The 14,901-nt window shown below is 37.2% G+C and overlaps 1 protein-coding gene across 4 annotated transcripts in view; it reads right to left on the bottom strand.

The window, feature by feature from the left end:
* Positions 1-579: 579 nt before the first annotated feature.
* Positions 580-14,901, bottom strand: part of LMBRD1 (LMBR1 domain containing 1) — an 81,780-nt gene continuing 67,458 nt past the window's right edge. For 2 of the 4 annotated variants that reach the window (XM_054193986.1, XM_054193987.1), the window contains exons 15-16: positions 2,683-2,774; positions 580-2,529 (exon numbers count right to left, since the gene is read on the bottom strand). In XM_054193986.1, coding sequence (XP_054049961.1) covers positions 2,410-2,529; positions 2,683-2,774 — 212 coding nt within the window. In that variant the 3' untranslated portion in view covers positions 580-2,409. Of the gene's footprint in view, positions 2,530-2,682; positions 2,775-5,543; positions 5,722-5,747; positions 11,739-14,901 lie in introns of those variants that run through there. The other 2 variants (XR_008465223.1, XM_054193988.1) reach the window with 2 other exon arrangements.

The raw sequence follows: 14,901 nt of genomic DNA, 5'->3' as shown, positions 1-14,901 counted from the left end.
ACTTCTTGTATGACAGAGGGTGACAGCAAGTGTCTGAAACAACTTTTGAACTCCCATGAAGAACCCTGCTTCCTTATAGCTGCAATTAGCAATGGGTTGGTTGTAAATCTGCTTCACATCTGGATTAAAAAAGCAGTACTTACAGAATCCTCCAATTAAAGAGACAATCCACCAATTCAAAGGTAACTCATTGTATTTCTGCATATAGATTATTTAGACAGGAAACAGGACTGGATTAGGAAGAACCTGGAAATGAAGAAAAGCCTGGAAGCAGGGGAGACCTACAGTAACTTATATCCAGAGACTAGCCAGGCATCTTGGCCAGCGACCCCTAATCCTGCATGTAACATGCAAGCAGCTACATGGCATGAAACCAACACCTTCCTGCCAATGTTCCCCAGACAAGCACCAATCTCCCCAGCGAGAAGTTAAGATAGAATGGATACAACTCCGCAAAATCGGGTAGCGCAGCTCAATCTTACACCCAGAAAGATTAACAAATCTGTATGACACAGCCACAGGAGGAAGTGATAACTATCATTGGTTAAAGCTGAAGGTGAAATATGAACAAAGCCCACAAAAAAGGAACAGTTAACTTTATTTAAATTAGCTCATGGAAGTTTTCCACCAGGGCATCCACAAAGAACACTGACTTCCTGATATCCTCTGGACGCAGCTTCCAGACATTCAACATCAGGTTCTACCTTCCATTTGAGTTACTTGAACTTGTTATAAATTATTCCTTGAAAGTTTCCTCAATGGTCATGTTTAGTGTTCAGCTAATTCTAGTCAAAGGGAGCTCAGACTGCCTAGTCAAGTCTCAGTACCCATCATCAGTGTTTGAATACATTCCTGTCCTTTCAAATGTCTCATCAGTAGCAAAAGATTGATTGCTATTAGTTGAGCAGACTTGACTGCATATTTGCAGCTCACGATTAAGCTACAACATCAGACGTTCTTCCAGGATGCCACAAACTTGTGTACTATTGGAGCAGCCGGCACAGGAGGCTTGTTAAAAGACTTCAGTTTTGCTTGTTCCTGTAAGAGTTCAAACATCAGTTCCCTGGGTTCATGCATTAACTAAGCAACTCACCTAAGACTTCTTGAAATACTGAGACTGAATTAAAATTAAGAAGTTCCTGAGAGCCTGCTCTTCTGAAATAATGCAGGAAGAGGCAGACTGTTTTTCAAATAACTGAACAGAAACCTGTCAGTTTAAAGAGTTTGCAAACATGTAAGCAGGACATTATATTAATAATTCCCCTACATTTCAATAATTATTTAACAATTAGTCTTATAAAAAGATTACCTAAATTACATTTCCATGTGCTTGCATGGACTATAATTTCCCCCAGGTAGCATTAGAAGTTTGAAAACCTGTACTTGTAAACATTTTCTCTTTCAGAGTCTGTCAAAGGATATCTGAGGATATTTTTCAGCCCTAGAAATATAGCTCAGTAACTGTATAGCTAAGATAACATTACTTTACAAAGACAACATGAATGACAAAAATATTTATGAACCATGTTTATATAAACATATTGGCTTGTAAACAAGTTGACAACATTTACATTAAATATTTAAAGAAAACTTCAAACTAGACAATTTGCATTAAAGAGAAAAATAAGTTAAAAATTAATCACATCTTAATTACTCCACTGGTTATTACTGAGGCACCTGGCAACTTCAGAATTGAACTGTACTAAAACACTGCAACAACGCCGCATATTGCCATATACACTAACGATGTCCTTTGATAGAGCAAAACCCACCTCATAGTTACCTGAGGACTCCCACGGTAACTCAGTGTGTATAATAGTATGAAAATAACTTAATCTTCACAAACTGGAATTTTGCCACTGAAGTGGAAGGTTCTGGCATACTTTAAGGACAGTCTTTTGTTAGCTATAGTTTTATATGGGAATCCCAGAAATGCCAGCAAAACCAAAGTCACATACTTCTGAAAGTGTAAACCTCATCCAAATCTTTCTAGCAATGTTTACACCAGCTGTTATGCAGGATTTTAGCTAGCTTTATTTATGAGCTTGAATAAGAATAGTCCCAAAAGGTAGGCATGAAAGTATTTAAGAAAACTTAAGTTAACAGAAAAGCATCATGAATTATGAAATAGTTACAATAGTTCATTAAATTATACATCAGAAAGTTACATATACATTTAATCATAAAAGTATTTTCCATATATTATTCAAACCCAGCTTCAATATTTGTTCCAATATAACAGTGACACTCAAAAAAGTGATACTCATTTTTTTTTACTCCTTTAAGTGAGTACACTTCTTTCCTCTATTCTTACAGGTGCAAGGATGCTTATTTGGATACCAATTCCATATGGGTATGACTTTCAAAATAACTTTAATTACATTTTCCCATCTTGAAGGCAGAAAGCTATCAACGGTAATAAACAGACAGTTCATCATCACTCATGTCTGAATCATCTTCATCCACTTCACCTTCAATGACTGATTTCTTGCCTTTGCAGCATGAAACAATTAATCCAATTAAGAATACCTGCAAATTTAAAATAGGTAGTAAAAATTAGTGTTATTCAACAAGGGCAATATACGTAAAACAAAATGGTAGTGTAGTGATGCAAATGATTCAATGACAAGTACCATAAATTATCCATCTTGATTCAGTGATCATTATAACCAAAGTACTTACTGCAATGAATGCCCAGTTCCCAAAGTAATAGGCAGCACTGAAGAACCAAAATTTATGAAGAAAGAGGTACGTCCGAGTAACAATGCACTGATCTAAAAGGAAAGCAAATAGTACTGATTAACACAGAACAAAAAGCCAGCTAACTTAAATTTATAGGATAATAATTCAACAGTTCTGGAAACTATTCAGGTCTGAAGAACAATTATGCTCGATTAAATCAAGTTTACTTTCCTCTACACCAAGAGGGTATAAAGGAGGAATATGTTTTTATGGGAGACTGAATGTGAAAGCAGGTAACACCAAGCTAAGAGTTATACAGGTAACCACGTTACTATTGTGTACAATTTCTCCTACAGATGTGTCAATTATTGCCTGTTCTGACAGGTTCTAGTTACTCAGTTCCCCATTTTAGATAAACTGTGGGCATAAGGAGAAGATACAAAGCAGATTCTGTATTAAAAACCACATTTCAGTACTTTGAAAAAAACATCTCTCTACCAGGATTGCACAAGTTTTGTAAAAATCAAAGTCAATTACAGTGTTGAGTCGTGTAGGCAAAAAACACCCGATCACATACTGGGCCTTTTGTGACCCAGATAGCAGAGGGCTTATTTGTACTGAAGACCTGACAGTACTTGTTAAATCTTACTCCTTCTCTAACACCATAAAACCAGCCACATCTACAAATACTACTTAAGTATTCTCCACTGTGAAGTGGCAGATTTTAACAGAATTAAGAATCAAATTGTCAAGGCATTTTTAAGACTGCAGACAGGCAGCATAAAGGCTTGTATGGGACACTGGTATGGTATGTCATGTCAGAGGGCAGCCAGCAGGACATGCGAGCCAGCCGATGAATCTCTCCAGTGCAAGGAGGGGTGCACTCAGTTCATGCTAAGGTATAATGCGATTTCCTGGTTTTCCTCATTTATTATGCTTCAAAGCCCAGATGAAGCCCGTTTCAGAGCAGAAACTGGTGTCTAAACAATTTGAACACTAGAGAAAGTAAGCAACCCAGAACTTGCCTGTTCTTCTCTCAGTTCTGACACCCTGGTTTGGAAACAGTCCCTAGCTGCAGCTGAAGTACAGACTTCCCACCTCCTAGAGCTGTGTGTGATATGCTGATGCCTATATAGTTTAACTTTTAGCAGCCTTTTAACAAGCTAGCAAGCTGACAATCATCAGTTTCTGAGGGTAAATACTTAGAGGTTCAACTTCCACATTAGATAACAAGCTGCTTTAACAATACCAAATGCTACAGCTCACTAGTTCCTGGGGAGAGAAGAGTCAGGAGTTACAGATAGGTCTTTTTCAGGAAGGTCTGCCGCTTGACCTTGCCAAGACAATCCCTACAGTGTCTAGAATGATTATATCTAAATAGAGAAAATCCTCCATTCCTTCAACAGATCTCCAATGAACTTATACTTTATAAAACTATCAGAATAATTTAAAATACTAAGTTAAATACTACTTTATGCACCAAATTGATTTCTGGAATCTATTACACAGTATCAGCAGACAACAAAGAAGTTAAACTGGGATTTCACAACTGCTAGCCACTAGGGATACAACACACAAATATGCACACTCTGCAGATAATTAAAGTGCAAAACAGCTTAATTGGAGAAAGTATGCTTCTCCACTAACACATACAGAGTGAAAGCACAAGGAACGAATTTGGCTGAACTAAACTTTCCTGGTTTTCCGGACTAGACCTCAGTTTAAAAAAAAAAAAACACAACTATTTCCACTTCTCTCCCCCTTCCCCCCATTAACACCAGTCAATAGTACTTACTCTACAAAAGACGAAAAAAAAATTGTAAAGTAACACATCACTCACAACATCCCATTATTTCCTAACATGACATGTCCCTAGAAAAGGTGAAGTTTCTGACAAAGTAAAAAATGCCAGTAAAGTGAAGATGCTTCATAATGGCAGATAGTATTGTCAACACCATCTGCAGGTCTCCAGCTGGTTACTTGAATTTAAAAAGAGCTAAAAGACTTTCAGATGACTCTCTACAGTAATTGGATTAGATATATGATGGTAAATATTTTAGAGCAGTTCAACCTTGAGAAAACAGTTCTATGGAATGTGTCACAATTTCAGCTAACTAAAATTCAGTAATATCTTCATTCAGAAGGAATAACTAAGTAGGCTGGCATAACATGACATTTTTAATCAACTTATTTCTCCATGTGGCATAATTTAGAATGAGTTATATTGAATAACCTGAATGAAGATAACTACTTGTTATCCAGAATGATCATAGTGACTATTACTGACATATCTTGATCCTTTGGAACAAAAAGTATACATGGAAAGCTACCAAGCTTCCAAGAGATAACTGCCACCACTTTAAGAATACAGCATATTAGGTAGTGCTGACCAAGCAACAAAGCCAAACAGCCAGGATTCAAAACAAAAGATTTTTTTAAACAAAGGATGACAAGTGCTGAGAGCCACAACTACCTGAAGAGTCAACTGTATTTTATTTCAAGTCCACTAATGAAGTTTTTCATTCTGGTAAATTAGAAAACCCTTAGGCTCAATGTACCACTATTTTCAAACAAAGGCTTCGTTTGAGAAGCAAATTAGCTAGTTTAAGATAAATTACAAGGATAACAAATCTGTTGATATACAAATCTTAGAGCCTAAAAAGTCATTTCATGCACTGAAAACTCAAATTATGAGAACTTATTTACAGATGAAATCTGTCATTTATGCATCTCAAAATACAGCAAGCTTTCACAAAAGCATACAGAAGGAAATAGTTCCTCAGGGAAGAGCTATGTGAACAACATAATTTAAAACACTGGCATTCTTTGGGAGTCAATACCAAGGTGCACACTTGTTTTACCTCTTCCTTAATCAACTGGACAATGAAACAGATTATATCCTCTGTAAATCCATGCATCAAACTGGGGAGAAGTGGGGAGCAGAGGCCCAACACACTAGATGGTAAGATTCAGAGGGATCCATTTTTTCCAGACCCTTGAAATAGTCCTCAAAGTTTAACAGAGTCAGAAGTCCTGTACCTGCAACAAAGTGACACCATGCAACAGTGCAGGCTGAGGGTTGACCAGATACAATGGAAATTTGCAGAAAATGACATCATGTCCCAGTAGCCAACCAGAACATGCAGTTAGCGGTGTTCATCTGCAACTCAAAAATGTAACTGAATACCAGGCTTCATTAACAGGACTGCAGCCAACAGGTCCACGGGAGAGATTATTTCCTTCTACTCTGACTGGAACTGCATCTGCAACAGTGCCATTTTGGGCTTCCCAGTAAGAAAGAAGCATTGACACACTGGAGCAAGCTCAGCACAGATCCACTGCAACAGCTAGAGCAAACAGCATACAATGAAGGAGTGTTTGTTCAGCTTGAAGTCACAACTGGATGGACCTGAGCAACCTGCTCTCCTTGACCCTGCTGGGGAGGTTGGACCAGACCTACCTTTTGAGGTCCTGTGTGCACTCAAAATCATTACAATTCACTTCACAGAGACAATGCAAATAGATCTAACACCAAACATGGTATTTTGGATGGAAAACCCAGACTCAGTGTAAGAATGTCATCCACAGACAGATGAAGATTACTTGCCCAATTTCAAGCAAAACCTAGTTTTGCTTAAGATATAATCAAACCCACTTCCAAAAGAAAACTGAAACTTAGAATGTATAAGCATGGCACATTCCAAATCCTAAAAGCACTGAATGCATGGCTTCAGGTATCCAAGAACACTTGGTCTTTCATACACCCCTGCTGCCAATCATTCAAAAGCTGTGTTGCAAGCAGCTGCTGCTGCTTGCAGTCCAACTGGTGTTTCTAAGCTTGAAATATACATCAAGTTCCAAAAAAGTTTGAGATTTCACCTGAGAAAGTGTAATTAAGGGGACACCTGCATTTCTTCCTTATAAGCATTGCTTCTGGGCCTGCATCTGGCCCCACAGTTTAAGTCATGGACTTAAAACTTGGAGAGGAATGTTTATAAGCAATGATGGTTAATGCACATCTCATATCTCAGATGCAACAGCACATCCACAGCTGTGACATCTTCATTCATTCTAGGGTTTTGTTGATTTCGAGATACTATTTCTCATTGTGCTACTGAGATACGATGACACACCTATTTTACTATTTACTGTCATTGCTGTATGCTTCACTTAGGTTACATGACTTAAGATGAGCAACATCTTATATCACAGAACAAACAACATTACTACAGGCCAAGTCAGTTCTACATCACAATAAAATAACTCAACTGCCTCTAAATTGTTTTTAAAGATGATCATATTTTCTTACTATGGCTTTTCTTTTAGCAGTAAAGCTACGATGCATTTTGACAAATAGAGTAAACAACTAGACCAAGAACAGCTGGCTTTGGATACCATAGCTTCTGGTTTTCTCTGCCACAGTACATCAGTATTTTAAATAAGTGGAAAAAACCCCACTAGAATTCCTATGAACTAAGCAGGTACAGGGCAGAGATTCCAGGCTTGAGAACAGCCTCAGAGAAACATGCCTTTACTTACCAGAAACAAAGCAACAGCAGAAGATGAAGCAGCCTTTGTGTTATTTCACTTAAAAGATCTATGACAGCAAGTGTTTTTACTGGATGGTAGAATGATTCCCAGGTAGGTATGGCCCTTAACTCACTACAGTAAACAGGGCTCTGATAAAGCTTTGCTATTTTTATAATGGAAATGTTTTCTTTGCAGCAATACATGCAATGCCTTCTCAAACTTCAAAATAAAACAAATTTCTTAATTAGATATCTCAACTTAGACAAGATAAGCATGTTGTAACTCAGACCACATATGAAAGACTATGGAAGTGTGTAAGACCCATGGATTTGCTGTATGTGGCTATAAAATACATAGAATAAGAGTCCTATTTAATTTTGTCTTGTGATTCAATATTTCACTAGGGAAATCATGCAAAGAGTTATAGTCAATGTATAGCAATCAAACTGATCAAAAAAGTTAAGTAGTTTCACCCATACAAAGACACTGCACAAGGAAGTTAATGGCCACAAAAAACATGACACTTCAAATACGTAAACAACCAAGTGACATCTAATAGTGTAAGACCCATAACAGCCATATTCATCACTGCAAAATGTCCAATTAATTTTTCTCTCAAGAAACAGCAACACTTCCACTTCTAGTATAAATAGCTGCTGAGTGATCAGAATCACTTTTGACCATTGCAGTGAAGGAATGCTACAGTACTGTATGCAATCCTGAGACACATGTATGGTTTTCCTAGTTAATAAAAAAGTGTCAAAGATGCAAAACAGTGGAAATAAGCAGCAAGTAATAAAATTTAGAAAGAAATACTCTGCTAAAGATTGAAACATCAAGAGACAGAATATGGACTTGTTCCTGGTTCTTGCTTTGGTTACAGACCAAAGCGTTTAGATGAACAAGACAAAATAAGCTTCAGGAGTCTTCAGATACTAGCAGGTATACTAGAAGTTTTGTAATTACAGGTTTCCCCTTTGCTCCTGTACATATCCGTCTCACAACTTAACATCTTCATCCATATTTTTCTAAGGTCACTCCAGGACTTACAATCTTAAAAAAATTTCTGTGGAAATTGGATTTCATGTATCACTTTCACAGGTTTTTCTGGAAACGGTTTCATGGAGTGGCAGTAAAAGCTGCCCCCAGCCACAAATGCAGTGTTTCTTTTTCATGTTGGCTAAACAGGGGGAAAAAAATGACTATGTTCTTAGTTGCCCATTACTCAGCAGTTTCTACAAAAGTGGTTTTTCACAATATTCTATTGAATCACATGCCCACTTATTCCTTATTCTTCTCTGCTGTGATATATATCCACACACAAAATTAATACTAGCCTCCTTCAGCTGTTAAGCCTGCCTTTGTGCTTCACAATCCAGCCCCTCTGCTGCTGCTTCTCTGGTTTCACTAGCTAAAATTAACCTCCTACACACAAAGCTTTTCCAATTTTATTTTGTGACATCCCATACTTGTTATCTCATCAGCTACAGTTCTCCAAAAATTGCTTAAACCTTCAAGTTGTCCCTCTTTCAGCTTTCACAACAATGCACACATTACAGAGCTTCAGCACCACTTGCCTCAAGGTTAACTTTGCAACAAATTTACACCTTTGATTCCTTATCAGACTGAAAAGCATGTTGGGAAACATACTACTGGAATTAGTTCAGAGCAAGGATCTGAAGACATTTCCCAATTGGTTGTATGTATCTACAATAGCTCCCCATTTGAAGGGAGGTGAATCACTAAGCTTCCAACATTTCAAGCTGACAGCACTCTGAAGGGCTACAGTGCCCTACAGAAGCATGATTTTCAAATCAGATGTTAAAACAATGGTTTGCATCCATCTAACTTACAAGTACAAGCAGCTGCCTGCTGGTTTGTCCCGTGTGTGTTTTGGGTTTTTTTTTAATATATATTTTATTTAGATGTAAGTGGTAGTGAGATGGCACTTAAGAGACCTGTAGAAACCAAAAGTCTAGCTGGATAGCGTCTAGCCAAAAGCCTACCTTGTTCAATAACAGCTGCTCAGTAGGTTTGGCATCTAACCCTGCCAAAGAAAAAGATTTAGCAGGCTAAGGAGGAGGAAGGAACCTGGAAACCAGGGATAGTGAGGAACCTGGAAAAGCTATTTGGGACAAGCTATCATTCAGAAGGCAAACTCTGTTTTTTTCAGCAACTCAATCTACAAATAAGTTGCATCCTATACCTTGTATTGCATATCTGCAAATCAAACCCAACCTGATATAAACCTAGAGAGAGCCAGAAAATTATGTAGTCAACATGAATCAGTCTGGTTTTATGACACATAGTCAGATCTGACTTTGTAACAAAAGTTACAAGTCTAGATAACCAATAGCTATTTGCAGTTACTTAGCTGTACGTTAACTATTGGAGCAGTCATACAACTTCTTGACAATAATTACACACTATGAATGTTTACATTAAACGTCTCAAGAATTTGCAAGTCCCATCACTGCAGACTTCATAGCACAAGGAGGCTTCCAGTAAGATCCTCCAAGATTTTGTGCTGAAAGGAGAAGAGTCACTAGTCAAAGTTTCTGAATGGTAAACAATGAGAGCAAAGTCCTATTGAGTGGTACGGGTCATATAACCATTTTTCCAAGAGTCAAATTTAAATAAAGTGCCATTTGTGAACAGGAAATGCAGGATTTAGTTGCAGAAAGAGGGTACTAGATCTTACAAACGAGCAATCACAAACAAGCTTTGGCTAAACATCGGCAAGAGTTCTCATCACTTCCCTTTATACATTCAAAAAGCCTATCAGTCCTCTTTTTGCCATTTTAGATTTGGAGTTCATCCTAGCACAGCTATGGAAGTGGAAACACAATGGAAAATTGCACACAGCTATAAGGCTTCTATTTTAGTTTAGCTACAGAGAATCTGTGAGGGTGCCAAGATTTGCATGTATTAACAGACTAGAGGAAAAACATTTAATGAGATTCAAAGAGCTAAACATGTTAATTTTATTTTTCATAAGTTTAAAGGACGACTTGATTTTAAGGTTTATTAAATACCTTCAAGTGAAGGAAATACTAATGCTACAGGGCCATGTGTATAGTGGAAAGGTACAGCATTAACTGACAACTAAAATGTGAGGCCATGTTAATTCCAGAGACAATGTCGTCTTTTCTACAGGGGAAGCAATAAAACATTGGATCAACCTGCAGAGCAAAACATGTTCTCTGTGTTTCCATTGAAACTAGATACCTTTTGAAATGCTATGTACAGTTTAGGTTAATTACAAACACTGGTCAGATACACTTGGACACAAGCCATATTATTGCTATTTTTTGCCTTTAAATCCCTGACTTAAATTCAAACTTCCGCAAAGGTGTTTTCTGAGTCTCCCTTGAACATCTTGTTTTTAAGTAACTAAAAGACAAACAAGTCTTACTTTAAAGACATAGCTATTGACAAACTTTGAAGGCAATACCCTAGGAATGAACACGGATGCAAGATTCCAGAAAGGACGCAGTCAACGGACAGCATAACCTATCATTTTCATTCTAATCAGAACACTTTCCATTAACTACCTACCACATTTTCTTTAAGCTTGGTACAAGCTTAAACTTACACTAACTCAGACTTCTCCTTGAAACTACATTACACCACTTTACCTTCTACATTAACCTCACTTTCATCATGTCCTTTCTACTTGCCTCATACTGTCTTTTGCTGACCACTTAAGAAGGATGTCTGTCCTGTGTGAGAACCATAGGATTGCCTAGGTTAGAAGGGACATTTCAGATCAATGTAACACTGAAAAATCATCATTAAACCATGTCCTTAAGCACCACATCTACCCATCTTTTAAATACCTCCAGGGATGGTGATTCTACCAGGATTCATTGTTTTCCCTATCCTGAGATCATGTTACATGGAAAAGAATTCGGATGATGGGGAGAAAAAAATATTTTAGCAGATTGAGCTTGACCTCTTAATATCCTTACACTATCTCATATTCTGTCTGTAGATTGAAGTATTTATAGCCAGCTAACACTCAAAGAAGCTTTCGACAAAGTAGGGCAACTTTTAGTGCTGGAATGCCTTGTTTATTCTCTGAAGAACAAAAACAGTTATAACCATCATTAGAGTCAAACTTAAAAGACCCAATGCCAAATTCTTTTAAATAAGCTGGATGTGAATTAGTGATTTTTCTCATTAATAACGCTCTGAAAACAATGGCTTCCTTCCCATCCATTCCCATCTTCAGCCTCCTTCAGACACAATTTATGATACATTTAACTGTAATCCAGTCAGGTTTCTCTCACAGCTCAGATAGGATTTGCCCAGCCCAATGTCATTCATCCAACCCAGCTACAGGACGCATCCGTGAAAAAGACCATCTTCATGAATTGACCTTTTCTAATTCTACCAGGCAAGCCATATTAGAAGATAGGCAGCAAATATCTGTATGTAGCTTCACCAGCTGTAGTTACAGGTTGCTGTTTCAGTTTTCTGCATGGCTGTTCTTGATCATGTTATGTAGTGAACTCATCAGCTGTCTGTACCAAGGTAAAAAGATTATTTGATTACACCAGCAGAAGCAGCTCCCAACATTTCATTGAAATTATTTCCAGTACATGTCATAATGTTTCTCAGCGATGAAAAGATTTGGTGGCATTGCTACTCACAGAAAGGCCAAAGTTGATTCCTTCTTTTGGTAAGAAAACTGCCTTTATTAAAAGGATCATTTTGTAGACAAAATGTTGGCAGGTTTCTTACACTGGGTTCATTGCTTCCTTTTAAGAATAGGTGTATACCCCTCAATCCTTTGTAAGCAGCTTCAACTCTTATTATGAAGTACCGATAATATTAGAGCATCTCACTTTACTGTTGGGCTTAAATCCAACAGGCAATAGAAATAGGATGTTGATCCAAGAAGAGAACAAGCAATTGCTGTACTGCTAAACTCTATTTAACATTTCAGAGTACTTAGTAAATGCAACCTCTTCCCTCTCCAGTTACAATCTCTGGGAGGGAGAAGAGGCATAGTTTAGAGCAGTTTGTACCTGTCCACAGTGGTGGGGTGTAGAAGAAAAAAGTGTAGGAATTAATGTTTCTACAACTACGCACCCACAAACAATGTACTGTAGAAAAAGACTTACAGCACTCTTAGCTATTCATGCTATTTACAGCTGCCAAATAGGGCTTTCTGAAGTCAAACATGCACCAATGTGCTTACTTATGTTGAGTTCTCATGATGATAGAGGACTTCCACAGTGTTAGGTGTAAGCAGAGATTCAGGGTAAAGTACTAGTAAGGTCATTCAGTAAAGTAACAGGAAAATGGATAAACTCCTTACCAAAATCCTCATTTAGGCTTTTTGTGAAGCATTTTAACACTTTGCAAATTAATTAATTTAAAAAGACCATTTGGAAGAGGTAATCTAGGGTCATAAAATACTTAATATAAAATTACTAATATCAAAGGTTAGGCAGCTTGCTTCCGCTTTCGCTTTGCGTGCCTCTTGGATTTTTCTGGAGGAGAAACAAAGAATATGCTCCTGTTTTGGCATTTGTATTTGGGGTTCATTTCCAGCTTGAGTAGTGTCTCTATCTACTCTTTATTCAGACTAAAATAAAGCCTGAGATGTTGCACTTGTTGACATCCAGCTGACAAGAGAGTCCTATAAGGTGGCACAGATCTAATTAGCACAGTAATTCCTGCTCAGTTCAAAGCCTTAGAAATGGAAATAACTTTTTTCTTCCCCACTTTACAAACCATTAGGGTCAGTGCAGGTCTATGCAGAAGGGCCAGCACACAGACTGTACCCAGCATTTAGCAGGCATCAGGTAAGGCTCATTTCCCCAATTAAGGTAATGAGAGAATCCAAGGGAGATTCATAGCATGTTATGGATTTAAAAATGAATCACTCTTAAAAAGCAACTTTCATGGTTTTCTGATCTTGGAAGAGGCAGATAGTGTTTATCAGATCTCAGTTAAGGTTGGGAAAAGTCTTGTGTACAGGCTTGCAGCTGAGTCATTGCTCACTTACATTAAGTCTCATCAACCTCTTTAGTTAAACCTATATCAAGTTTTCAATGCATTAATACAGCTGCAAGTCTTAATCACATAATTGAACTCCTTTGCTTGACCTGATGCTCAACTGAACTGCAGACCCAACAGTTCACCTGGCATTAGTCCTTGAAATCAATGATCAAACAAGGTCTTTACCCAGCTGTATCAAACACTGAAAACTAATGCTTATTTTGCCTATAACAAATATATTAAGTTTGCTGCTCCAAAAGACTATTTAAAAAGCTTTAAAAAAAAATCTACGTTAACCAGAATGCAAGCCTGTTGTGCAAGATGTGTAAGTATAACTAAGGCAAGGTACTTTGAGTTATAAGATGTAGCCTGCCCTATTACTTTTGGGCTTCTGTTCTGTTTCACATAATTATGCCATTACAGCCTTTATGGTATAAGGCAGATTCAACTCCTGCATACTAGGAGTCACAAACCAGGTTTGCTGCATGAAAGCAGACAATACAATGCTAAAAATCTCTCATATTATATATTTAACTGTAAATACTCAAGAGTGTGATTTTTATGAGATTGTATTTTAACTGTCTTATCTTTCTCCAGAAATTATAACTGTCCTTTTCATCAAGCTAAACACTGGTTTGAAACACATGTATAGAAGCCACTGCCCATTAAACCTGAAGTTTTAACAATATTGATGGTTTTGAGAGCACTAGTTGCTACAACAAGATCAGGTCTCTTCTACCATCTCAGAAAGAAAAAAAGTACTTTGCTACAGTAAGTAGAGATCATATCTACAACATCTGAGTATTGATTAAGACAGCAGACTGCTATAAGCTTATCCATCAGCACAGCCATTAAAAGATTATAGTTTGTTTTACATTTAAGGAAAGACACCTGTTAGAATTAATGCAGTTTAAATAAAACAAAATGAAGTGCTGAGAAGACAAGTCAATATTTGTATTTAGTTCCAGTTCAGTGGTTTATATAAGATAAAACCCTAGTACCACAGAAGTCAATAAAAACTACAAGTGCTTGGCCAACCTTTATCTTCACTTGAAGTTAGTTGCATCAATTTTTGCTGTGTGTCTAATATCCTTAAAAACAAGAGAAATTGTATTTAAAAATATAGTTTCTACCCTTGAAATAAGTTTCACTTGTCAACATATTCTACCTAATCACAGAGCATAAGAGTAGCATCTACAACAGTTATTTTCATTAGTTTTCATTATCAGGTATTAAAAATGGCAGGTATTCCAAGGCAAACATTAAATTTCCACTTTCTAAAACTGACTAGATGAAAGAGTGAATACAGTGTTTTCACTAAAGCAACTTTGTTTTTTTTTAAAATTGAACATTACAAAGGAAACTTTTCTTTCATTTATAAAAACACTTTAATGGCCTGACCACATCTGTAAGTTAACAGAACCCCACTCTAGTCTTTTGATCACATTAAGGTTCACATTTAAGAGATATCCATCCATCTTCTACCCAGACTAGGCTAGCACAAGACAGCATATCAATACCTTCTCCACCTCTTTCCAACTAAGAAAGAAGAACATGACTCAAAATATACCCAGTGCAACAACACGTGTTAATGATGGCAAACCACAGCCATCATTTACACAGGCCAACTCTTGTGTTCAGCACATCAGAACACCAGTTTTAAGTATCAGCTATTTT

The sequence above is a fragment of the Rissa tridactyla genome, chromosome 3, assembly GCF_028500815.1.
Source record: "Rissa tridactyla isolate bRisTri1 chromosome 3, bRisTri1.patW.cur.20221130, whole genome shotgun sequence".
In the NCBI taxonomy this organism is placed as follows: domain Eukaryota; kingdom Metazoa; phylum Chordata; class Aves; order Charadriiformes; family Laridae; genus Rissa; species Rissa tridactyla.
The sequence above is the reverse complement of the archived record's forward strand: the minus strand, read 5'-3'. Positions and strand labels throughout refer to the sequence as shown.